Consider the following 25,866-nt stretch of genomic DNA (forward strand, 5'->3'; position numbering starts at 1 on the left):
GAAGGGCTTAAACCAGTCCCCATCCCAGCCCCCCTACTGCGTGCATCTCATGCAAGCTAAACTTACTCCACATAGTCTGACTTCCTGGACCCAGAGAGTGAGTGTTGCGATAGTACTGATCTGTGTAGGAGCCCCATACATGACTGCTTTGTTTGAAACTGTGAGCTTTTTTTAACCTCCTCACCAGTGAGAGGAGACTATAGGGATTTCCCTTTTTTTAGCTCTCCATTTCTCCTTCACCACATCGGTGGACAGGATGATAGCAGCACAGCTTCTGGCCTACTTCTTCACTGAGTTGAAGGATGATAAAGTCAAAAAGGTGAGTGCCCTGTAGGGACCTTGCTACAGCAAGCAGAGCCGTTGCTACCTTCCTCCTAAAAATAGGACAGCTTTGAGGCCCAGAGCTCAGGGCCATGTGACAAAATGTGACATAATCTGAAGCCCTGGGCTTATCGAGTGCCCCGAAGTTGGTAGATTCTCTCTGACTAGAGTCATGGTTACGTTTCCCAGTGTTGTGATAGCATGCAGCAGCGTTTACAGTGCTGGTCAGGGCATCTTGTCTGTACCACTGCAATGTCCTTGAAACCAGGATGTGGGCTGCCCTGAGCAGTGGGCCACGGGTTTTTCCACGTCTGTTGTGAATGAATGTGTAGGGTGTGGTAACTCTAACCCTGTGAGAGGTCAGGAGCATCTAAAGCTACCCACCTTTTGTGAGCAGAGAGTCAGGTTTCAGCCGCCGAATGACATTGCCTCCACCCGCTTCCTGGAGGCCCTTGCTGTAATGATTTCACTCTGTCATTGTTGAGAGAGAAAGGAATGCAAACGTTGAGAATGTGCATGTTGGAACTGCCCCATATCTCCTCTCCTGGCTGTTGTAGGACTACTGGCTAGGGTGTGTTAGTGGAAAATGTTCCTAAAGAAAAGCTAGCAAGTACATACTCTAGCTGGCAAGCCTATATCCTTGTGGTAAATGTAACGTCACTAGATTAAAACCAGCTATCATTCAGAAGTATCAAACATCTTTAGATTTCTCTGGCACAGCCATGTAAAGAAATTACAGCGAGGTACAGGTTATTTATTCTCTGAAGGTTATTTGTGTGGATGTCTGAGATGTGCTGCTGCATGACTTCTAGTGCTAATGAATGAAACATTCAGTTGCAAGTTGTTGGGCTCAACTAGCATTTTGTAACAGGCCCAAAGATGTATGTGCTTTTACTTGTTTGGTCAGCTGCAAGTACATTTTTTTTTTTTTGTTATTTCCTCCTCTAAATCTGCTGTTTTGGTCATCAACTCAGTTAATGTAGGAAACTGCTAGAAGAGAACCCATATGTTCTAAATTGACGCACCTCTAAAAAGGAATGTAATACATTTAGGTCTTGTACAATCCGATCTTCCTTAGTTGTGCAATATCCTCTCTAAGTAGTATCCATAATAGTTTTTTTACAATATGTGCAATATCCTCTCTGAGTAGTATCCATAATCGTTTTTTTTTTTTTACAATGTGCAATATGATCAAGGATAAGGAATGTGACATAGGTATCACATAGATTGTGTGTATTTGTACTGACTAATTTACGTGATTAATATGTCATACAACTATCCCTAGGTGGCCATCAGGGAGGGACGTGCTCATAGGCCACACTCCCATTCTACATCTTTAGGAAACAGGAAACAATGTGATGACTGTAAAAAGTCACCAGTGAATGCTAAGTTTACATATCCTCACTCCTTTATTGCGATGTGTGCTGTGGTAGTAAAAAAAACATTGACATATCGAAATATTTGTTTGGCATACTGGAAGGCCTTTAGTCAGTGGCTAGAGAAACACACCCATATTACATCAGGTTAAACTCTCAAACGGTGTTCTGAACACAATGCAGTGAATGTTCAACAGGCAGCCATTTTCAGTCAATACAAAGCATTCCTTACAGGGTTAGTTGTGTCTACAAAACTACTATAAATAATACTTCATGTTTGTACTACACGTATTACCAAATTTCATCAGCTTAATCTCAAGGCTGATGAAATGGTTAGAACAGGAAATATGTGTAATATCTAACTCCTGGAACAGGAAGCCCACGCATTCTTCATAAATGACTGATATTTACAGTGCCTTCAGAAATTATTCATACCCCTTGACTTATTCCACAATGCTGTTGTGTTTCAGCCTGATTTGAAAATTTATAAAATACAATACCCAAAATAATGACAAAGTACATTTTAGCAAATTTATTGAAAATGAAATACAGAAATATCTAATTTACTTAAGTATTCACATCCCTGAGACAATACATGTTAGAATCACATGACCGTTTTGAGTCTTTCTGGGTAAGTCTCTGAGAGCTTTGCACACCTGGATTGTACAATATTTGCATATATGTCTTTTTTTTCTTCCTCAATCTGAACCAGGCTGTAACACAACAAGATGTGTAAAAAGTCAAGGGGTGTGAAGGCACTGTATGGTATGTGTTCCTCATTTTTTATAGCATTGCTGACTGTATGTACTGTATGACAATCATCGTGACTTGCTTTTTATGTTTCCTGCATTGGAATAATAAAGTTTATACAGTTAGTGCTAACCCAATCATTTTATATCTCACATAAATTCCTTTCAGTTTTATTCCTCTTATTACAGACCGGTACTGTCTAGCTCGTTACTGGAATGTCTCGAGGTAGCTCAATAGAGCTCTGTCCTCAAATAAACTCCTGTTTTATTTCACTAGTGCTGCCTTCATTCACATGGACAGATGTGGAAAGGCTTTAGAGAGAACGGCTCACTCTCCCAAGATTAAGGGTTAGAGGTGTGGCCTTCATGTCACTAGGCCCAGTATGTCAAAGGACAGCTGAATCACTAGTATTACTTGAATGTTTTGTAACTTTTGGTGTCGTTTGTGAGCCCATTGTGTTCCCTTTCAAGGAGAAAGCAGATAAAATAATCTTAATGTTTTGAATGTTGATGTATGAATGATGAGTGGATTAAACTGAATAAAACATTTCCCTCAAGAAGAAGGTGGTTGTCAAATCCAATCAAATTGTATTTGTCACATGTGCCGAATACAACAGGTGTAGACCTTACAGTGAAATGCTTACTTACAAGCCCTTAACCAGCAATGCAGTTTTAATAAAAATAAGTGTTAAGTAAAAAATAGATAAGTAAAAAATGTAAAATAGAGAGTAACAAATAATCTAACAACAGTAGTAAAATAACAATAGCGAGGCTATATACACGGGGTACCAGTACAGAGTCAATGTGCGGGGCCACTGGTTAGTCGAGGTAATTGAGGTAATATGTACATGTAGTTAAAGTGGCTATGCATAGATAATAAACAGAGAGTAGCAGCAGCGTAAAGAGGGGTCTGGGTAGCTCTTTGATTAGCTGTTCAGGAGTCTTATGGCTTGGTGGTAGAAGCTGTTAAGAAGCCATTTGGACCTAGACTCTAGCGCTCCGGTACCGCTTGCCGTGCAGTCTATGACTAGGGTAGCTGGAGTCTTTGACACTTTTTAGGGCCTTCCTCTGACACCGCCTGGTATAGAGGTCCTGGATGGCAGGAAGCTTAGCCCCAGTGATGTACTGGGCCGTACGCACTACCCTCTGTAGTGCCTTGCGGTCGGAGACCGAGCAGTTGCCAAACCAGGCAGTGATGCAACCTGTCAGGATGCTCTCCATGGTGCAGCTGTAAAACCTTTTGAGGATCTGAGGACCCATGCAAAATCTTTTCAGTTCCATGAGGGGGAATAGGCTTTGTCGTGCCCTCTTCACAACTGTCTTAGTGTGTTTGGACAATGATAGTCTGTTGGTGATGTGGATACCAAGGGAACTTGAAGCTCTCAACCTGTTCCACTACAGCCCCGTCTATGAGAATGGGGGCGTGCTCGGTCCTCCTTTTCCTGTAGTCCAAAATCATCTCCTTTGTCTTGATCACATTGAGGGAGAGGTTGTTGTCCTGGCACCACACGGCCAGGTCTCTGACCTCCCGATAGGCTGTCTCATCATTGTTGGTGACTACCACTGTTGTGTAATCGGAAAACTTGATGATGGTGTTGGACTTGTGCCTGGTCGTGCAGTCATGAGTGAATAGGGAGTACAGGAGGGGACTAAGCACACACCCCTGAAGGGCCCCCGTGTTGAGGATCAACATGGCGGATGTGTTGTTACCTACCCTTACCACCTGGGGGTGGCCCGTCAGGAAGTCCAGGATCCAGTTGCGGAGGGAGGGGTTTAGTCCCAGGGTCCTTAGCTTAGTGTTGAGCTTTGAGGGCACTATGGTGTTTAACGCTGAGCTTTAGTCAAAGAATAGCATTCTCACGTAGGTGTTCCTTTTGTCCTGGTGGGAAAGGGCAGTGTTGAGTGCAATAGAGATTGCATTATCTGTGGATCTGTTGGGGCGGTATGCAAATTAAGTGGGTCTAGGGTTTCTGGGATAATGGTGTTGATGTGAGCCATGAGTGATCAATGATGATGACATGTTGATGTCTTTCAGATCGATAAGTACCTGTACGCCATGCGTTTCTCCGACGAGACGCTGCTGGACATCATGAAGCGCTTCAGGATGGAGCTGGGAAATGGGCTGGGCCAGGACACCAACCCCACAGCAACCGTCAAGATGCTGCCCACCTTCGTCAGGTCCATTCCTGATGGTTCAGGTGAGCATGGATATTCAGATGAAGAAGAGTTGTGGGAAATGTATGCCTTTCTTTAAAAGGGACAAGGTGTAACATGTTAAAGATTTGCACAGTTACTGGTGTAGGATCTTAATTAGTTTCAGGAAATGTACTGCACACCAGGAAATACCAACTTGTAGTGTATTCAAACTTTAAAAAAGGCTTCTAAAGTTCGTAATTTCCACTTTAGAATGTCAGACTTGATTTGACCTCTGCTGAGTCCCCCAACAACGGGATGTTCCGGTTTTCAGGGGAAATGGAAAGAGTGCCTGGCTGCAGTCCAAACACTTAAAAGACACACCTTCTCCCCTCAGCCCTCAAATTAAGTGGACACTTCTGATGACGTATTATGATGTCTGACGAGTTGACACTTGCAGGGCAAGGAGCGAGGGAAGAATAAATCAATTTTAAATGGACCACTCTTGCCCGGAAATGTGTCACTCGTTCATCCCACGGTTGTGTTTTCAGTCATTATGGAACTGTTGTGTGTGTGCCTTATATGCGCTACAGTCAATTATGATTGCATTTCATATCTTGGCTAGAAGACAACGCATCCGCAGACATCAAATGTTAGCCATCCTACTATATCAGGTAAATCAATGTATGAGTGTGATGTCAGGGAAAGTTATGTTTGCAAGTTAACGTTTCCAAAAGCTAACCAAACAAAAACATAATTACTTTTATGATACGTGTTTGAGTCATCATGTGCATTAGTAGCACAATTTCTAACTTATTTACACTTGTATGTTGACTTCTCCATATTAATGTTGGTTTTACATTTTGGCTGACTTTTCTTAGCGGATGTACAATCATCACGAATTGAATTATGGGGTGTTTCAGGCCCAGAGTGAACATAATTGCACACTCGCAAACTCGATCAAAAACGAGGGCTGAGGGGCTTACGTTGCCAACTTCCCTTGCTTGGCTAATCATTTGGACCAATGACAAAGATGGCCGCAGGGATTCCCCAAACGGCATAAGGCGAGGGTAAGTGGAGGAGGGTCTGTCTTTTATGAGTTTGAAACGCTGCCAATGTGACGCTACTTCAGCTTTTGGACGTTAACAAGGCGACACTCCATCTTAACCCCTCCTCCACATTTACTGGATTGGTTGAACAGTGCAGAAGGGAACCTCCCCCAACAGTTTTTTCTTCTTCTTTTCTTCTTCTTGTCAAGACCAGTATGTAAGGGATCTATTTTCGGGCATTTCTTTTACTCCTTATATGTTAGGTTAGCTCCACCAAAACATTTAGAAACCCCTACAAAAATGTCCATTAATAATGCACATTTCCTCTGCTGCCAGATTATTTTCCTGCTGTGAGAAACTGCTGAAATGAAGATTGTACATCTCTACACATCTAGGTGTGAGAAAGAAACCTGGGGTGTAATCATTAGCCTGAGATGTTAAAATTAGAGTTTTTATTGGACAAATTCAGATAAGTCCCTCCCCATTTCATTCCATTTGCTTTCGTTTAAGAAACGCTTTGCAACAGAGTCGGCGGAATGATTACACCCCAGTTAGTTAAGTGGCATTGTTTCCATTTTTTTCTCCCATTGGCTAGAGTTACAGTCACAATAGAAATTTGAGGATCTGATTTCCTGAGTACAATCTACATTTTATTTTACCAATAATAAAGGACACAATCTCATACATCTCACCTCATCAATTCTCATATGATCTTTCAGGGCAGGTCAAAATGAGTTGGCAGCACATTCGATCTGCCAACATTCAAATCAAACCATTTTAATGAAAAAGGTTATCTGATGTTCCTGATACAGCAAGCTGAAATAATGTTTGATTCATGAAGAATTGCGTTTTATTGTGTCCAACACTTGGTGACAGCTGGTGTGTCTTAATCTATAGTAGCAGAAGGTTGATACATTTTTTTTATCAACTAACTTGAACATGTGTTTCAAATTGACAAATGAAGCATCCAGTGGGTTCATCAATGCATTCATTCAATGATGTCTGAATTGCTGTAGGCCTACTGCAGCGCCAAGCTTGCCATGTAATCATGGTAGAATCTGCCTTTGCTGCAGCGTGTAAGCATTCTATATTCAAGCCCTCCAGCACCCTATCAAAAGCCTGTGATTACACATAATCCCACCTCCAGATTTTTGTACTCGGTGGAAGGCTGTACTCGGTGGAAGGCTGTGTTATGTATGTGACCGGCGGGGGTTGGAACCCGGGTCTCCTGTGTACCACAAGATTGTGGTAAGCCATTGAGCTGAAGCCTATAGGCATTAACTTGGGGAGCTACGTGTGAGCATGGTCAACATTATCAACTATATGTGTTATGTGTTATCAGCTATATGTGTTATCAGCTATATGTGTTATGTGTTATCAGCTATATGTGTTATGTGTTATCAGCTATATGTGTTATGTGTTATCAGCTTTATGTGTTATGTGTTATCAGCTATATGTGTTATGTGTTATCAGCTATATGTGTTATCAGCTATATGTGTTATGTGTTATCAGCTATATGTGTTATGTGTTATCAGCTATATGTGTTATGTGTTATCAGCTATATGTGTTATCAGCTATATGTGTTATGTGTTATCAGCTATATGTGTTATCAGCTATATGTGTTATCAGCTATATGTGTTATGTGTTATCAGCTATATGTGTTATGTGTTATCAGCTATATGTGTTATCAGCTATATGTGTTATCAGCTATATGTGTTATCAGCTATATGTGTTATGTGTTATCAGCTATATGTGTTATCAACTATATGTGTTATCAGCTATATGTGTTATGTGTTATCAGCTATATGTGTTATGTGTTATCTGCTATATGTGTTATCAGCTATATGTGTTATGTGTTATCAGCTATATGTGTTATGTGTTATCTGCTATATGTGTTATCAGCTATATGTGTTATGTGTTATCAGCTATATGTGTTATCAGCTATATGTGTTATGTGTTATCAGCTATATGTGTTATGTGTTATCAGCTATATGTGTTATGTGTTATCAGCTTTATGTGTTATGTGTTATCAGCTATATGTGTTATGTGTTATCAGCTTTATGTGTTATGTGTTATCAGCTATATGTGTTATGTGTTATCAGCTATATGTGTTATGTGTTATCAGCTATATGTGTTATGTGTTATCAGCTATATGTGTTATCAGCTATATGTGTTATGTGTTATCAGCTATATGTGTTATCAACTATATGTGTTATGTGTTATCAGCTATATGTGTTATGTGTTATCAGCTATATGTGTTATGTGTTATCAGCTATATGTGTTATCAGCTATATGTGTTATGTGTTATCAGCTATATGTGTTATGTGTTATCAGCTATATGTGTTATCAACTATATGTGTTATGTGTTATCAACTATATGTGTTATGTGTTATCAGCTATATGTGTTATGTGTTATCAGCTTTATGTGTTATGTGTTATCAGCTATATGTGTTATGTGTTATCAGCTATATGTGTTATGTGTTATCAGCTATATGTGTTATGTGTTATCAGCTATATGTGTTATGTGTTATCAGCTATATGTGTTATCAGCTATATGTGTTATCAGCTATATGTGTTATGTGTTATCAGCTATATGTGTTATCAATTATATGTGTTATCAGCTATATGTGTTATGTGTTATCAGCTATATGTGTTATGTGTTATCAGCTATATGTGTTATCAGCTATATGTGTTATGTGTTATCAGCTATATGTGTTATCAGCTATATGTGTTATGTGTTATCAGCTTTATGTGTTATGTGTTATCAGCTATATGTGTTATGTGTTATCAGCTATATGTGTTATGTGTTATCAGCTATATGTGTTATGTGTTATCAGCTATATGTGTTATCAGCTATATGTGTTATGTGTTATCTGCTATATGTGTTATCAGCTATATGTGTTATGTGTTATCAGCTATATGTGTTATCAGCTATATGTGTTATGTGTTATCAGCTATATGTGTTATGTGTTATCAGCTATATGTGTTATCAGCTATATGTGTTATGTGTTATCAGCTATATGTGTTATCAGCTATATGTGTTATGTGTTATCAGCTATATGTGTTATGTGTTATCTGCTATATGTGTTATCAGCTATATGTGTTATGTGTTATCAGCTATATGTGTTATCAACTATATGTGTTATGTGTTATCAGCTATATGTGTTATGTGTTATCAGCTATATGTGTTATGTGTTATCAGCTATATGTGTTATGTGTTATCAGCTATATGTGTTATCAGCTTTATGTGTTATGTGTTATCAGCTATATGTGTTATCAACTATATGTGTTATGTGTTATCAGCTATATGTGTTATCAACTATATGTGTTATGTGTTATCAGCTATATGTGTTATCAGCTATATGTGTTATGTGTTATCAGCTATATGTGTTATCAACTATATGTGTTATGTGTTATCAGCTATATGTGTTATGTGTTATCAGCTATATGTGTTATGTGTTATCAGCTATATGTGTTATGTGTTATCAGCTATATGTGTTATGTGTTATCAACTATATGTGTTATGTGTTATCAGCTATATGTGTTATGTGTTATCAACTATATGTGTTATGTGTTATCAGCTATATGTGTTATCAACTATATGTGTTATGTGTTATCAACTATATGTGTTATGTGTTATCAGCTATATGTGTTATGTGTTATCAACTATATGTGTTATCAGCTATATGTGTTATGTGTTATCAACTATATGTGTTATGTGTTATCAGCTATATGTGTTATCAGCTATATGTGTTATGTGTTATCAGCTATATGTGTTATGTGTTATCAGCTATATGTGTTATGTGTTATCAGCTATATGTGTTATCAGCTATATGTGTTATGTGTTATCAGCTATATGTGTTATGTGTTATCAACTATATGTGTTATGTGTTATCAGCTATATGTGTTATCAGCTATATGTGTTATGTGTTATCAGCTATATGTGTTATGTGTTATCAACTATATGTGTTATGTGTTATCAGCTATATGTGTTATCAGCTATATGTGTTATGTGTTATCAGCTATATGTGTTATCAATTATATGTGTTATCAGCTATATGTGTCATTGTTAGAATAATTATTCCTATCCTAATGATAATAATTAAGCTTTGACTAATCCCCAAGGTTTGTAAGACAATGGGTTAATAATAATTAGTCAAAGACTCAGCTTCTGCAAAAGGTTCGTACAGTTTATTCAGAGAACGTTCTGAAGTACATTACACAAAGAAGTTTATTTTATGCTCCCTCCCCGCTTACGCACATACCTCCACACAAACAGTAGATATCCTACGCACATCCATACACACGAACAGTAGGTGAATAGTATCCCTCCCCGGACTTCTCACCACTGTTAATCACTATCCAGCGCTGCCTGTTCCTTTCCCCCGAGATTAGGGGAACCTTGAAGGCTACTCCCTGTTTCTTCCAAGCCTCTTCAGGTCAGGTCACACACACGTCTACAGTTCCCTTAGGCCCACTAACACACACACATTTCTCTTCCTCCCGGGCCTCTACTAGACCTGGTGGGACTTACGTTCAGTACTTTAATTAGTCATCACACATGCTACATATCTACTAATTACTAATCAGTTACGTTTCAGGGAGGGATTCTTTATTCATTTACCTTTATTATATAATTTCCTTATCAGTTATCAACTATATGTGTTATCAGCTATATGTGTTATGTGTTATCAGCTATATGTGTTATGTGTTATCAGCTATATGTGTTATGTGTTATCAACTATATGTGTTATCAGCTATATGTGTTATGTGTTATCAACTATATGTGTTATCAGCTATATGTGTTATGTGTTATCAGCTATATGTGTTATGTGTTATCAACTATATGTGTTATCAGCTATATGTGTTATGTGTTATCAGCTATATGTGTTATGTGTTATCAGCTATATGTGTTATGTGTTATCAGCTATATGTGTTATGTGTTATCAGCTATATGTGTTATGTGTTATCAGCTATATGTGTTATCAGCTATATGTGTTATGTGTTATCAACTATATGTGTTATCAGCTATATGTGTTATGTGTTATCAGCTATATGTGTTATGTGTTATCAGCTATATGTGTTATCAGCTATATGTGTTATCAGCTATATGTGTTATCAGCTATATATGTTATGTGTTATCAACAATATGTGTTATCAACTATATGTCACGTCCTGACCATAGAAAGCTGTTATTTTCTATGGTAGAGTAGGTCAGGGCGTGACATTTTTTTTTTCTAGTTTAGATTTTCTATGTTATGTTCTAGTTTTGTATTTCTATGTTGTGTTTTGTTTGGGATGATCTCCAATTAGAGGCAGCTAGTCATCGTTGTCTCTAATTGGAGATCATACTTAAGTAGGTGTTTTCCCCACCTGGGTTTGTGGGAGATTGATTTTGAGTAAGTGTATGTTAACTCTTCATCACGGTTTGTTGTTTTTGTTCATTCAGTTTATTTTGTATCTATTGCATAGTTTCACAGTTCAATAAAATATGTGGAACGATATTCACGCTGCACTTTAGTCCGCTTCATCCTACGACAACCGTGACACTATATGTGTTATCAACTATATGTGTTATCAACTATATGGAATACGTCTATCAGCTACGGCAACACCAAAAGGTTTCCTAAGGTCAGTGACATGATACTGTATCCCGATGATCTTTTAGCTCCGCAAGCATTGCTATGAATGTCTTGGTTCTTGTTTAACACAGTAAAACTTCTGAAATCACCCTGTACCATGATTGAAATTAATACATAGTACGCTATGAAGATGCTTGAGGACCTGCAATGCCCTTGTATTGTTGACCAGGAATCCTCCCCCTGGCATTCCTTCAATTATTTATTCCATAAGGAATTGTGGAAGGGAGTGGAGAATTAGATTTCAAACAATGGTTTTCACTAGGCTATCTATACTTTCATGTGATTTTCAGCGTCTTCATTTGTAAGTAATACGACACTAATAAAGATGGACATTGTAAATACAGTATAGTTTAGTTGCTCCTTTAAGACTCCTACTGTTACTGTGTTAATAAGTAACATCCAGGCCGCTGAATTCTGCTGTCATTCACACTTTAAATATTTGTTCATTTATTAACAAGGAAGCAGTGAAGGAAGTCTAATGGGTTTGACTACCTCTTGACATAGCCTAATGTTGCAACGCTACACTGACTGCAGTTAGTGCAACTGTGTAGAGCAATCATTACCTAATGAATCAACTACTGGTAGGCTAAAACAGTATCTATTAGCATCCTATCAGGAAAGCGCAATTCAGAGACGAGTGGTCGGTGAAGCATTCTCACTTTCTCCCATCAGAAGACCCATTTGTCAGAGTGTGAATACTAGCAGATAGCCAACTTAGCAATGATTTATTGTCAGGCGACAGCAGTAGGGTGAATTAGGTTGTTAATCTGTCTGCACTCAGTGTTTTAGGATTGGATGTATATAAAAAAAATGCATTTCCTAGCAAACAATCACTTTGAAGTAAATCACAGCAAATGTGGCATACATCACACTGTCAGGGTATTAGCTCGTGAATGGAGGAAGAGATCATATATGCAGTAGGCCTTTAGGGTTCAAATGTTGCATTTCCTCTTATTTCGTTTTTTTACTTTTCAGTTCTGTTGGTTTTCAAAGGAGAAGTTGTCATGCCCATAAAGTACTACTGCTTTAATTGTAACATGTTCTCAAGACAGTGTCAAACTGTCTTTAATTCCCAGTAGAGTGGATTTTTGCCAAGAGCTTTAGCCAAACTGATATACTCTTTTTTTTAATCTTTATTTTAACAGGGAAAACAGACTGAGACCTGGATCTCTTTTACGGCTGTGCCCTGTGTAAACATGTTGACATGTACAGTTTTAGGCAAACAGACAAGAACATTTCAAACATACAAAACAAAGACAATTCAACAGAAACAATCACAGACTACATCATATTGATCCTCCATAACATTTTTAAAATGGGCAAGGGACACCAGAGTGTCTAACTTAAGTTGGATCTGCAGTTTGTTCCATAAATAAGGTGCAAAGGAACTAAAGGCAGTCCTACTGTCACGGATGTCGTCGGTAATGGAGGACCAAAACGCAGCAGGGACATGTATACTCATCTTCTTTATTTACGGGAAAAGAAGGAAAAAAACAAACAAACACGTATACAAAAATAACAAAACGATGAACGACAAAATAACAGTCTTGAAGGCAACACAGCAATCCAAGAACAATCTCCCACAAATACACAGACAAACACACCCAACTAATATAGGACTTCCAATCAAAGGCAACACCAAACAGCTGCCTTCAATTGGAAGTCCACCCCAATTAACTCAACATAGAAACACACTTACTAGACTACACATAGAAATACATAAACATAGACCATAACTCAAAACCCGGAAATAATAAATCAAACGCCCTTTTTCCAAAACACCACCCTGAACCACAAAACAAATACCCTCTGCCACGTCCTGACCAAACTACAATAACAATTAACCCTTATACTGGCCAGGACGTGACACCTACCCAACTCTGTGGAGACCGCAGGAGTCTCTAATGTAATCCACATCTGTGATCTGGTTTTAAAATGGGTATATCTAGTGGAAATTAATGATGATATATATGGAGGTAGTTTTAAAAGAAGCGCTTTATAAATAAACAAGAGAGCATGTTGCTCTCGCCTCACAGATAGAGAGGCCCAACCCACATGTTGATATAGGATACAGTGATGAGTTTTGTAACTATCACCCGTGATAAACCTGAGTGCACAATGGTAAATAGCATCCAGTGGTTTTAATGTGTTTGCCGATGCATGCATATAGATAATATCACCATAATCTAAAACGGACATAAAAGTAGCCTGCACAATTTGTTTTCTATTTACAAAGGACAGACAAGCCCTGTTTCTGTAAAGGAACCCTATCTTGAATTTGACCTTTTTTCCCAATTCAGTAACATGTTTTTTAAAAGAAAGCCTATCATCTAACCATACCCCTAAGTATTTATATGCAGAGACCTGTTTGATTTGAGTACCATCCAAGCTAGTGATTACAAAAGTGTTTCTAACTGAGAGTTTAGACCTAGAAAAAAACATGACATTTGTTTTCTTAGCATTTACAAAACTCTTGCATGGCAACACAAGGATAGTCATCCCAGGCATGGGCAATGCCAAGGATAGTCATCCCAGGCATGGGCAACACAAGGATAGTCATCCCAGGCATGGGCAACACAAGGATAGTCATCCCAGGCATGGGCAACACAAGGATAGTCATCCCAGGCATGGGCAACACAAGGAGAGTCATCCCAGGCATGGGCAACACAAGGATAGTCATCCCAGGCATGGGCAACACAAGGATAGTCATCCCAGGCATGGGCAACACAAGGATAGTCATCCCAGGCATGGGCAACACAAGGATAGTCATCCCAGGCATGGGCAATGCCAAGGATAGTCAACCCAGGCATGGGCAACACAAGGAGTTTAGTGTCTGTGGAATCTGACTGTAGAACTAAATGTATAACCTACATACCTCTATCAGTACTATGTGTCCCCTTCAGTTTCAGTGGGCATCATGCCTCTGCTCCCAGTGTTCTTGCTGTGTCCACATTAGATTATATTATATCAACTTTATTATCCCACCAGGGTAACATTTATTTGGTTGTGTTCTTAAAAAGACAAAGTACAAATGTAGGATCTTAATTTAAACACCCTGTTGCAGGAGAGCTTTCCTGCAATGCATCAACCCCTACAAAAATTTTGATTCATTATAATCCACACAATAATTCACATTTCCTGTTGCTGCAGGATTATTTTCCTGCTGTAGCAAACTGGCTCAAATTAAGATCCTACGTCTGTAGATAAAACAGAACACAGAATAATAATGCACAATAAAATGCATTTGAAGGTGCGACGAAGGCTACACATCCATATTGTTTTTGCTTGTTACAGAGAAGGGGGACTTCATTGCTCTGGATCTGGGAGGCTCGGCCTTCCGCATCCTGCGAGTAAAGGTGTCCCATGAGAAGAAGCAGACTGTTCAGATGGAGAGCCAGGTCTATGACACTCCTGAGGACATCATCCATGGCAGCGGCACTCAGGTACGGGGTACCTTTCAAACTCATACCATATATAAATGTCTAAGGGCCTGATTCAGACTTGAGATAAGTAGACTTAAAGCTGCAATATGTAACTTTTTGGGCAACCTGATCAAATTCACACAGAAAAATGTTATAGATATGTCATTCGCATTGAAAGCAAGTCTAAGCAGCTGTAGATATGTTCTTTGTGTGCTATTTTGTATGCTTAGTTCTTAAGTTTTGTTTTTGTGTCTTTTACCTTCGGTTTTGTACACCAGCTTCAAACAGCTGGGGGGAAAAAAAATTGTTATTGAAAATATATTTCACAGCGGGGATTTGTTTGATGTCGGTGTCTCGTGTGTGTGTTCGCAGGTGGGAAGAGTTAGCCCGATTATATTGCCAATTAGCTTCAACCTGCCGATGTATGACTGGCCAAATTAGTTTGACTGTGGATAGCCTATCCCTGGGGATAGTTTGGGACTGTCAATAAATTGCACAATGTAAATGAGACAATCATTTCAGGTTGCACACCTCTAGTTGTCTAATTAAATGCTTTCAATATTTGTATATGAATTTCTACATTTTATAGTTGGTTGGAGGTTTTTAAGTCATTGACATTTGGAGCTATTGACATTTTAAAATATTGTCCCATGTACAATGTGTAATTTACTGATTGTCCCTAACTTGCCCCATAGATGTATTGAATGTCAAACCAAGTTGACCATGGGTATTACCAAATTATTACTTGGGTGCTGTGGGCATGATTAAAATAAACAAGAAGGTGTATGGTGTTCGCACAAAAAAATGCTGCTTAAAGCTTACTTCATTATTCAATGATTTTAATAATATTCAGTGCGTCAGGGATAGCCCTAAAAGCCTAGTGGCAAGGGAAACAAAACCAAAGTGTGCATTGTAGTCTCTCCTTGTCCATACATTGCTTTCGAGATAACTATCCCTCACTGAATTGTTTTCCTTTTGCAGCTGTTTGACCATGTTGCAGAGTGCCTAGGTGACTTCATGGAGAAGCAGAATATCAAGGACAAGAAGCTTCCAGTTGGCTTCACCTTCTCATTTCCCTGCGCACAAACCAAACTGAATGAGGTGAGAGAATTTTTACATTTTTTTTTATTTAACCTTTATTTAACTAGGCAAGTCAGTTAAGAACAATGACGGCCTACCAAAAGACAAAAGGCCTCCTGCGGCGACAGGGGGCTGGGATTACAAATGAACACACCAATAGGACAGTACACCTAAGAGTATCCGTTTCAAAGACTGTTCATATATTACAGCTCATTCATCTGTAGCCTAACTTCCTGTTTGTCTGTTGCAGAGTTTTTTGCTCAATTGGACTAAACGCTTTAAAGCCAGTGGAGTTGAGGGAATGGACGTTGTGGCGCTTCTGAACAAGGCTATCAAAAAGCGTGGTGTAGGTTTGATGTTTTCAAGCATGCTTGCCTGATGCAATGACAATGAAGTGCAGTCATAAGCAATGATTAGAAAGTAATCTGTTGCACCATGGTTGTATAGTTGGAACCCTGTGTTTTTTTCCAGGACTATGATGCAGACATCATGGCAGTGGTCAATGACACAGTTGGAACCATGATGACCTGTGGCTTTGATGACCAGCGGTGTGAAGTTGGTATCATCATAGGTAGGACATCCACTTACCTCCCAACAGACAGATACAGTGCTGTTGGATTTCAATGTTTCCCTTCTTATCATCCTTTTACCCCAGTTTTGTTCAAGCCGGGCTGAAGCTCATTGGTTACACTCTTAAATCAAATGTTATTTGTCACACGCGCCGAATACAACGGGATTTTAATAAGACTTCACTGTGAAATGCTTGCTTCAAAAAAATATTTAGTTAAAAAAAAGTTTTTTAAAGGTTTAAATTATTATTATTAGTATATTTTTTTTTTGAGTAACACAAGGAATCAAATAAAAGGCACAAGAATGGAGCATCATGTATATACAGAGCTACATTGTATATACAGGAAGTAGTACTCTCGCTACCAATATGTTGTCTCTTGGTGTTTCCTCATTCTCCTTTGTTTCTGGATATACTACAGAATTTTAAAACATGCAGTTGTAAATTAAAACTGCAGCCAACACTGTTTATAGGGAATTGATGTGGATGTCCTGGCCCTTGTTAATGACACAGTGGGAACCATGATGACCTGTGGCTATGACGACCAGCATTGTGAAGTGGGGGTTGTCATAGGTCAGCCTGGCACTCATTTGCATCCTTCATTCAGAATGGCTGTTTCATTGTCAGTATTATGAGTCTTTACCTCTAGCTACCCAACAGTCTTTCAATTCAAAGGCTTTATTGGCATGGGAAACATATGTGTACATTGCCAAAGCAAATGGAATAGAAAACAAACACAAGGGAAATAAACAATCAGTAAACATTACTCACAATTTTTTTTAAATAATAGAGATTTGAAATGTTATATTATTGGCTATGTACAGTGTTGTAACATTGTGCAAATAGTTGAAGGCAGATTCTTCCTCACCATTGCTTCTGTATGTCATCTCAGGCACAGGTACTAATGCTTGTTACATGGAGGAGCTGAGGCACATTGATCTGGTGGAGGGAGACGAGGGCAGGATGTGCATCAACACAGAGTGGGGAGCCTTCGGGGACAATGGGATGCTGGAGGACATTCGCACAGAGTTTGACAGAGAGATTGACCGGGGATCTCTGAACCCAGGGAAACAGCTGTATGTCTGCTGTTATTATGAGACTATAAAGCAGATCTTACCGAGTGACTTGAAGACATGAAAAGATCAGTCTAGTGTTTTGGTAGTAATTGTCTTATGTGTTACCTTTTCTCTCAGTGTTTAGTAATGTATTGAATATTTTTCTCTCCAGGTTTGAGAAGATGGTCAGTGGGATGTACATGGGCGAACTTGTGCGACTCATCTTGGTCAAGATGGCCAAAGAAGAATTTTTGTTTGAGGGTCGGATAACCCCTGAACTTCTTACCAAAGGGACATTTGAAACAAAACATGTTTCTGCCATTGAAAAGTAGGTGTCAGTCAGTTTTATTTTCCTTCGGGTCCAGACGACTTGTGTCATGTTTTAAGACTTTGTAATGTTATTTACCACCACTGAGCTCATCCCTTCTCGGTACCTGTCATTGTCCAGGAGTAAAGAAGGCCTTACCAAAGCCAAGGAGATCCTAGGTCGCCTAGGTGTAGAACCATCTGCAGATGACTGCATCGCTGTGCAGCACGTATGCACCATAGTCTCCCACAGATCAGCCAACCTCATTGCTGCCACTCTGGGTGGCATCCTCTCCAGGCTAAAGGACAACAAAGGGAATCCTCGTCTTCGCACTACTGTGGGCATCGACGGCTCTCTCTACAAGATGCACCCGCAGTGAGTAGTCTATACCAGAAGAAGGCCCCGTAGATACAGTGATTAGCCTATACCGCTAGAGGGCCCCCTGGATACAGTGTTTAGCCTATACCACTAGAGGGCCCCCTGGATACAGTGTTTAGCCTATACCACTAGAGGGCCCCCTGGATACAGTGTTTAGCCTATACCACTAGAGGGCCCCCTGGATACAGTGTTTAGCCTATACCACTAGAGGGCCCCCTGGATACAGTGTTTAGCCTATACCACTAGAGGTCCCCCTGGATATGGTGTTTAGCCTATGCCGTTAGAGGGCCCCCTGAATACAGTGATTAGCATGTGCCAGTAGAGGGCCCCCTGGATACAGTGTTTAGCCTATACCACTAGAGGGCCCCCTGGATACAGTGTTTAGCCTATACCACTAGAGGGCCCCCTGGATACAGTGTTTAGCCTATACCACTAGAGGGCCCCCTGGATACAGTGTTTAGCCTATACCACTAGAGGGCCCCCTGGATACAGTGTTTAGCCTATACCACTAGAGGGCCCCCTGGATACAGTGTTTAGCCTATACCGCTAGAGGGCCCCCTGGATACAGTGTTTAGCCTATACCGCTAGAGGGCCCCCTGGATACAGTGTTTAGCCTATACCACTAGAGGGCCCCCTGGATACAGTGTTTAGCCTATACCACTAGAGGGCCCCCTGGATACAGTGTTTAGCCTATACCACTAGAGGGCCCCCTGGATACAGTGTTTAGCCTATACCACTAGAGGGCCCCCTGGATACAGTGTTTAGCCTATACCACTAGAGGGCCCCCTGGATACAGTGTTTAGCCTATACCGCTAGAGGGCCCCCTGGATACGGTGTTTAGCCTATACCGCTAGAGGGCCCCCTGGATACAAGGCATAATGTACCTAGCTCTTATTGTGAATCTTAATTGTGTATCTTGATTTGAAGCTATGTGATTCTGTCAAATGGTTTAGGGGTATACTATAATGGACTTTGAAAAAAGAGACACTGATACAGATATCAACATTATATTTTAGGTACTAGGGCAAAAAGTCTGAGTTGTTAAGTTGCATGAAAGGTTGAGTTACACGTGAGAATCTAAACTCAGGATTTTGGTCTGACTAAGAATCTCCCTGCCCATCTCCTCAGATATGCCCGGCGTCTCCACAAAACCGTCCGCCGCCTAGTTCCTGAGTCAGACGTCCGCTTCCTGCTCTCAGAGAGTGGCAGCTCCAAGGGCGCTGCCATGGTGACCGCCGTGGCCTACCGGCTGGCTGACCAGCGTCGTCAGATCACAGAGACCTTGGCTGAGTTCAGACTGACCAATGACCAGCTGCTGGAGGTCAAGAAGAGGATGAGGACGGAGATCCAGAACGGCCTGGGGAAAAAGACCCATGACAGCGCCACCGTCAAGATGTGGCCCACATATGTACGCAGCACACCAGATGGATCAGGTAAGAAAAGTTCAACTGGGATTGAAACTAGTTAGCCGGGCTGTGATTCTACCTGTTGAACACAGTGGTTTAGCTCTGTGACAAAACATTTAGAGATGAAAACCATTTGACATGCGTTATAACTCAATGGGAATTTTACACTTCCTCTGATCCACCTGCTGTGTATAAAACCACATCAACAGGTTGACAGATCCCCCTGCTGTATAAAACCACATCAACAGGTTGACAGATCCCCCTGCTGTATAAAACCACATCAACAGGTTGACAGATCCCCCTGCTGTATAAAACCACATCAACAGGTTGACAGATCCCCCTGCTGTATAAAACCACATCAACAGGTTGACAGATCCCCCTGCTGTGTATAAAACCACATCAACAGGTTGACAGATCCCCCTGCTGTGTATAAAACCACATCAACAGGTTGACAGATCCCCCTGCTGTATAAAACCACATCAACAGGTTGACAGATCCCCCTGCTGTATAAAACCACATCAACAGGTTGACAGATCCCCCTGCTGTATAAAACCACATCAACAGGTTGACAGATCCCCCTGCTGTATAAAACCACATCAACAGGTTGACAGATCCCCCTGCTGTATAAAACCACATCAACAGGTTGACAGATCCTTAATGCTTTGCCACACTGCTGTATAATGATGGTCTCTTTCCATGTAAGGATATTATATTGTGTATTTTATTGGCTTAGCCCCTCTTGCAGTGCCCTGATTAAGGTCAATGTGCTTCTACGACTAGCACAATTACTGCACAGCACTCCCACACCTTGATGTAAATCAATCCAATTCTAATGAGAGATTAAACTCTGATAACACACTGCTTGTCTGAGCCCTAATTTCAAATGGCTATGACAGTGGTAACACTTTACATAAAGTGAACAAGTACAATGCATTGTAAGACTTGTCATAAGCTTTTATGAACCCTTTATAATCACTTACGTTTTCTAATCACCTCATAATGAAATGGAAAATCAAATAATATTTTGTTTAATTATAGATCGTATTCTTATGTTGTGTTTTCCAGAAAAGGGTGATTTCTTGGCTTTGGATTTAGGAGGGACAAACTTTAGAGTGCTGTTAGTAAAGATACGTAGTGGCAAGCGGCGGACTGTAGAGATGCATAACAAAATATATGCCATTCCTATGGAGGTGATGCAGGGGACCGGAGAAGAGGTGAGTTAGTTTGGGCGTTTCATCTGAGTATGGACATATCTCATTCTGTACCAAAACAACAAACATTTTCTCACATATTGGAAAACGTAAACGCAATAGCTTCTATTATATTTCTATAGAAACAACAGAACGCACATTCTAACAGCCAACCTTTGTTACCTGTGTAAGTAAATGTTACATGTGCTTGTTGAAACATACCCTCCATTTCACCCCTCCAGCTCTTTGACCACATTGTCCAATGCATATCTGACTTCCTGGACTACATGGGCATGAAGAACACCCGCCTGCCTCTGGGCTTCACTTTCTCATTCCCGTGCAGACAAACCAGCCTGGATGCGGTGAGCTGACTGCATCTTTTACAGCAAGGTTTCTTAAACTATAGGTCGGGTGAGGTGTAAAGTAATCAGCCATTCATGAGCTTTTTACATCTCAGACATATTGTTCACAACTTGTGTGTGTGTGTGTGTGTGTGTGTGTGTGTGTGTGTGTGTGTGTGTGAGTGAGAGAGATTTAATACCGCCTCAAAACTAAGGCGGGGTCTCCATTTTTCGATTTTGCGCTGATGTTCTTCATTTTAGGCTCAAAAGAAGTGCATTGTCCACCCTGTTGCATGTTTTATAAAGATACTAGCTAATATATTTCTTTGTGTCAAACAAACCTGTAAATCTTGACGTGTGTGTGTAAATCACTAATAGAACATCTCTGTCTTTGTTCAGGGCATCCTGGTCACCTGGACCAAAGGCTTCAAGGCCACTGACTGTGAAGGGGAGGATGTTGTGGGGCTTCTCAGAGAGGGGATTAAACGGAGAGAGGTAAGTGGAGAGATGGCATGATTCTATAACCTGAGCCCGGACCTGAGCAGGAAAATCTCTTGGCCCTAGATATAACGAAGGCCCCAGCTGTAAGTGGCTGTTCTTTGGGTATTTAATATATACAAGCTGGGCATCTATTGACAACCAAAAGTCGCTGGAGGCTGCTCTTTTTGTTTGTTTTTACCATGATATAGAAAGTTGTGATACCATATTTCTCAGTGGTATTTCTATAAATTCAGTACTCCTCATTTCCACATTGTATATGTTTCCCAAAGACGTCCTGTACATGTGTTTTTATATCTGTGTTTACTTCAGGAGTTTGACTTGGACGTAGTGGCAGTAGTGAACGACACGGTTGGGACCATGATGACATGTGCATATGAAGAAGCCACCTGTGAGGTTGGCCTGATTGCAGGTTGGTCATCTGTTTTCAGACATCTCCATAATGCTGATTCGAAATGGTTTCTGCCTAATGATAGAGCATGGGCAGGAAATGGACACCCACACACTGTTGAATGTTCCTGTGTCTTTGCAAAGTATAGTGGAGCACTCATCAGTGTCCAAGTGTATCGATTTATTTTCTATGATGTATATTTTGTTTCCTGCACCTGGCAAAGTGCAGTACTTTCAAAACTAATTCTAGACCATGGCAATATAGATTTGAGAGACGGAGAGGACAGTGAAAGTAGGAATTATCAGAATAACAGCTGATTGCGAGAGTAACAATGTCCCTATATCCAGACAACTACAGAACATTGTTATTATTGTGTTTGGTCGGAACCAGCCCTCCTCTGAAAGGCTGAGATATTTGACTCAGGACAGCTAATCAGCTGTACCAGTGATTGTCTGAGACGGGAGTTTGTTTTACCCCTTGTGTTGGTATTCAGGATTTGGACCACAATGGACAAGAGTTGCAGCTTGTGAGTTTATTTCTTCACCTCGTGTTGAGGTTCAAAATTCCAACCATTTAAAAAATGTAGCTCCTGGCTCTGAGATTCAGCGTTTAAACCACTTTAGACGTGGGCTGCAACTCCCTGTCTTTCTTGGTCTAATGTTAATTTCTGTGGGCAATCCTTTTATTCACTCTCGTCAAAAGGGGACTGTTCTGTCAGTCTGACACGCTCTCTGACTTCATTCGGGGCGTGGCTTCTTACCATGAACAGTTTATAGGAAATATATTCTCTTCTCCCTCCTAAAATCACATTCTAATCTTAACAAATTGTTCATATTATATGCACAACATACTGGATGGAAACTTGACAGATAAAGGGGATACACTTTCCAAGTTACAGTATTTCGTCCATACAATTTTTTATGGAATCACTGACCGTTCCCCACATTGTTATGTTCGAAATATTGTTCCAGTATCCACTTTTGACCGTGTTCAAGTTTCGGCGGGAAAACTGTCTGTGAAACAAAGACATTCCTTTGGTTGATACTAAAGGGGGAGAAAGAGCCCCCCTTCTTCCTGCAATTTACAACAGGGTTCCCTCTTCCCCTATTCTGTGGGTGAGAGAAGGTCTGGTTATTGTCAATCATTGCCAAGCTGATCTGACCCATTGTGATCCTCACAGGACAGTCATGACAACATGTATGGTTTGTGGTTTCAGGAACTGGCAGCAACGCCTGTTACATGGAGGAGATGAGGAACATTGAGACGGTGGAGGGAGATGTGGGGAGGATGTGTGTCAACATGGAGTGGGGCGCCTTCGGGGACAACGGCTGTCTGGATGACATCAGGACAGAATATGACAGAGCTGTGGATGACTTATCACTCAACCCTGGCAAGCAGAGGTGACTGGGCTGCTCTCTCTCTTTGATATTGAATAGTCTTGTTATTAGAGATCTAGATATATGTCAATGTTTTTGTTTTTTTCTTCATCTCAGGTATGAAAAGATGTGCAGCGGTATGTACCTAGGGGAGATTGTGCGAAACATCCTGATCGACTTGACGAAGCGTGGCTTCCTCTTCAGAGGGCAGATATCAGAGACCCTAAAGACCAGAGGCATTTTCGAAACTAAATTCCTCTCCCAGATTGAAAGGTTGGCAGCCATATTGAATCTGCGATTGAAATGGTAACTGATTGTGTCATAACTACCTTTTGTTGTGCAATGGTCTCAACAAAATGTCCTCATTTTCCCTTCAGTGACCGCTTGGCGCTACTGCAGGTGAGGTCCATTCTGCAGCAGCTAGGTCTGGACAGCACATGTGATGACAGTATCATTGTCAAGGAGGTGTGTGGTACAGTGTCTCACCGGGCAGCCCAGCTCTGTGGAGCTGGAATGGCCGCCGTCGTCGACAAAATACGAGAGAACCGCGGGCTGGACCAAATGGACATCACCGTGGGGGTGGACGGAACGCTCTACAAGCTTCATCCACAGTGAGTAATAATGATGTGATTGCAATTGGCTTGTAACAACATGTATCACAGTCATTGACTGAGTTATTCAAGTTGACAATGATATTATGGTGAATGTTGAGTATGGGCCAGCAATGGTTGTGTAGTTTATTGCAGTTATAAAATAAAAATTGTATTGCACATCTTCGTTCTATTCTCTTTTATCAAGTTCTACATCTTCATTGATTTACTTTCAGTGTTACAATAGCATGAACAAAGTCAAGTGTGTTATGCGAGACCATCCATGTCTTTTTCTATCCGTTCACAGCTTCTCGGGGATCATGCACCAGACAGTGAAAGAGTTGGCCCCTAAGTGCAATGTCAACTTCTTTCTCTCTGAGGACGGGAGCGGCAAGGGTGCAGCCCTCATCACCGCTGTGGGATGTCGCATGCGTGAGCAGGAGGAGAAGAGCTGAGTCTGTTTGGCCTGCCCCCCTCCTCGTCCTCTCCTCCCTCCTCTCCTTACACATGGGTAGAGAGGTATGCTACAGTATGTGACCAATAAAATTTGATTTGATGATTTAACGATGACGCTGCTACAGTATCCACCACTCTGCTTCAGACACAACCCGTTGTGGGCACTAATGACAGAACATTACATGCTTCCAAACCATTTACTTCCTACACCTGCTATTACCAGCCTTTTTCCTCTTTGTGTTGGTCTGCTGTACTGGATGGAAGGAACTGGGCTCTCTGTTTGATTTAGTCTTATTTGTGATGTTAGAACACTGCTGTAGGTATTTGGGGCTATAATGTATAGTAGAGAAGAAAGGGAATATTTCTGCTTTGAATGTCTTATACCTTGCCTAGGTATGTTAAATGTTATTTATTTTATTGTGTGGATGTTTTGACATAATGAGTGGTAGGGGTTAATCATTGTAAGGGTTTAAGATCTCAATTGCAAAATTGAGTTTTATTTTTAACATTGCATTCTACTGTAAGTATTTCCAAAATGTCAAATGTCAACTTTTCTTTTGTTTGATAGAATTTCTAGGGTTGTCATGAATGCACCATTGTTCCTTGACCATCTTTTCATTGCTCAAGGGCAGGCTGCTCACATGCTCGTTCAAAAGTCTATTCAGCCATCCTGTAGGATTTTTCCTTAATACATTGCTTTGGCAGTCTTTGTGAAACCTCAGGTTTTGTCATATTAAGTATATATAAAAATCATGCTTTTTACCTAACAACTCCTCCTGAAAACCAGAGCTTTAAAGCAACTGGATCAATACAATTGTCTTTTGTGAACAAGATAATGACTTGAATTCCAACAGTGTACAATGTAAAAAAAGATTCTTATAACAGAATGAAGGGAACAAAATAGGAGTATAGGTTTGCATACGGCAGTTGAATGTTTGAGTCTTACTGTACGAAAATGATAAATGCATAGAACATGATAAATGATAGAACATGATAAATGATAGAACATGATAAATGATAGAACATGATAAATGATAGTAAATGATAAATGATAGTAAATGATAGAACATGATAGAACATGATACAACATGATAAATGATAGAACATGATAGAACATGATAGAACATGATAAATGATAGTAAATGATAGAACATGATAAATGATAGAACATGATAGAACATGATAGAACATGATTAATGATAGTAAATGATAGAACATGATAAATGATAGTAAATGATAGAACATGATAAATGATAGTAAATGATAGAACATGATAAATGATAGAACATGATAAATGATAGAACATGATAAATGATAGAACATGATAAATGCTTGCCTTATTTGGTGTCAGATGTCTAGAATACATTTATTTTGTACAATTATAGAGATGCACTAAAGCTGGTCCAAATGATGCAATGGGATTAAATGAAACTTTATTTTGATGTGCAAGCAAATATGAAGCTTTTACTTATCTTTCAATATATATGGTAATTATCACAGCACTACTTTTTTCCAATAAAGGTCAACTTCCATTCTGA

The 25,866-nt window shown here is 40.2% G+C and overlaps 1 protein-coding gene across 2 annotated transcripts; it reads left to right on the forward strand.

Moving 5' to 3' along the window:
• Positions 1-17: 17 nt before the first annotated feature.
• LOC106589825 (hexokinase-1) lies at positions 18-25,866 on the forward strand. 2 transcript variants are annotated; one of them, XM_014180207.3, is made up of 18 exons: positions 18-319; positions 4,482-4,644; positions 14,565-14,713; positions 15,674-15,793; positions 16,023-16,118; positions 16,244-16,343; positions 17,233-17,416; positions 17,568-17,723; positions 17,844-18,077; positions 19,209-19,513; positions 20,552-20,700; positions 20,919-21,038; positions 21,417-21,512; positions 21,828-21,927; positions 23,123-23,306; positions 23,400-23,555; positions 23,660-23,893; positions 24,180-25,866. In XM_014180207.3, exons 1-18 carry the CDS (start codon positions 257-259, stop codon positions 24,325-24,327), a joined length of 2,757 nt encoding a protein of 918 aa, XP_014035682.1. In that variant the 5' UTR covers positions 18-256; the 3' UTR covers positions 24,328-25,866. The 2 variants fall into 2 exon arrangements, with proteins under 2 accessions (XP_014035682.1, XP_082826699.1); XM_082970573.1 differs by lacking the exon at positions 18-319 and adding an exon at positions 2,442-2,462.

The sequence above is a fragment of the Salmo salar genome, chromosome 28, assembly GCF_965601325.2.
Source record: "Salmo salar chromosome 28, fSalSal1, whole genome shotgun sequence".
NCBI lineage: Eukaryota > Metazoa > Chordata > Actinopteri > Salmoniformes > Salmonidae > Salmo > Salmo salar.

Excerpts from the sequence above, each read along its gene's own strand:
- LOC106589825 (XM_014180207.3), top strand. The coding sequence starts at position 257 with ATGATAGCAGCACAGCTTCTGGCCTACTTCTTCACTGAGTTGAAGGAT. Across the intron at positions 16,119-16,243 it reads AGGCTATCAAAAAGCGTGGT|GACTATGATGCAGACATCAT; the intron begins GTAGGTTTGATG and ends GTTTTTTTCCAG. Across the intron at positions 23,894-24,179 it reads CTCTACAAGCTTCATCCACA|CTTCTCGGGGATCATGCACC; the intron begins GTGAGTAATAAT and ends ATCCGTTCACAG.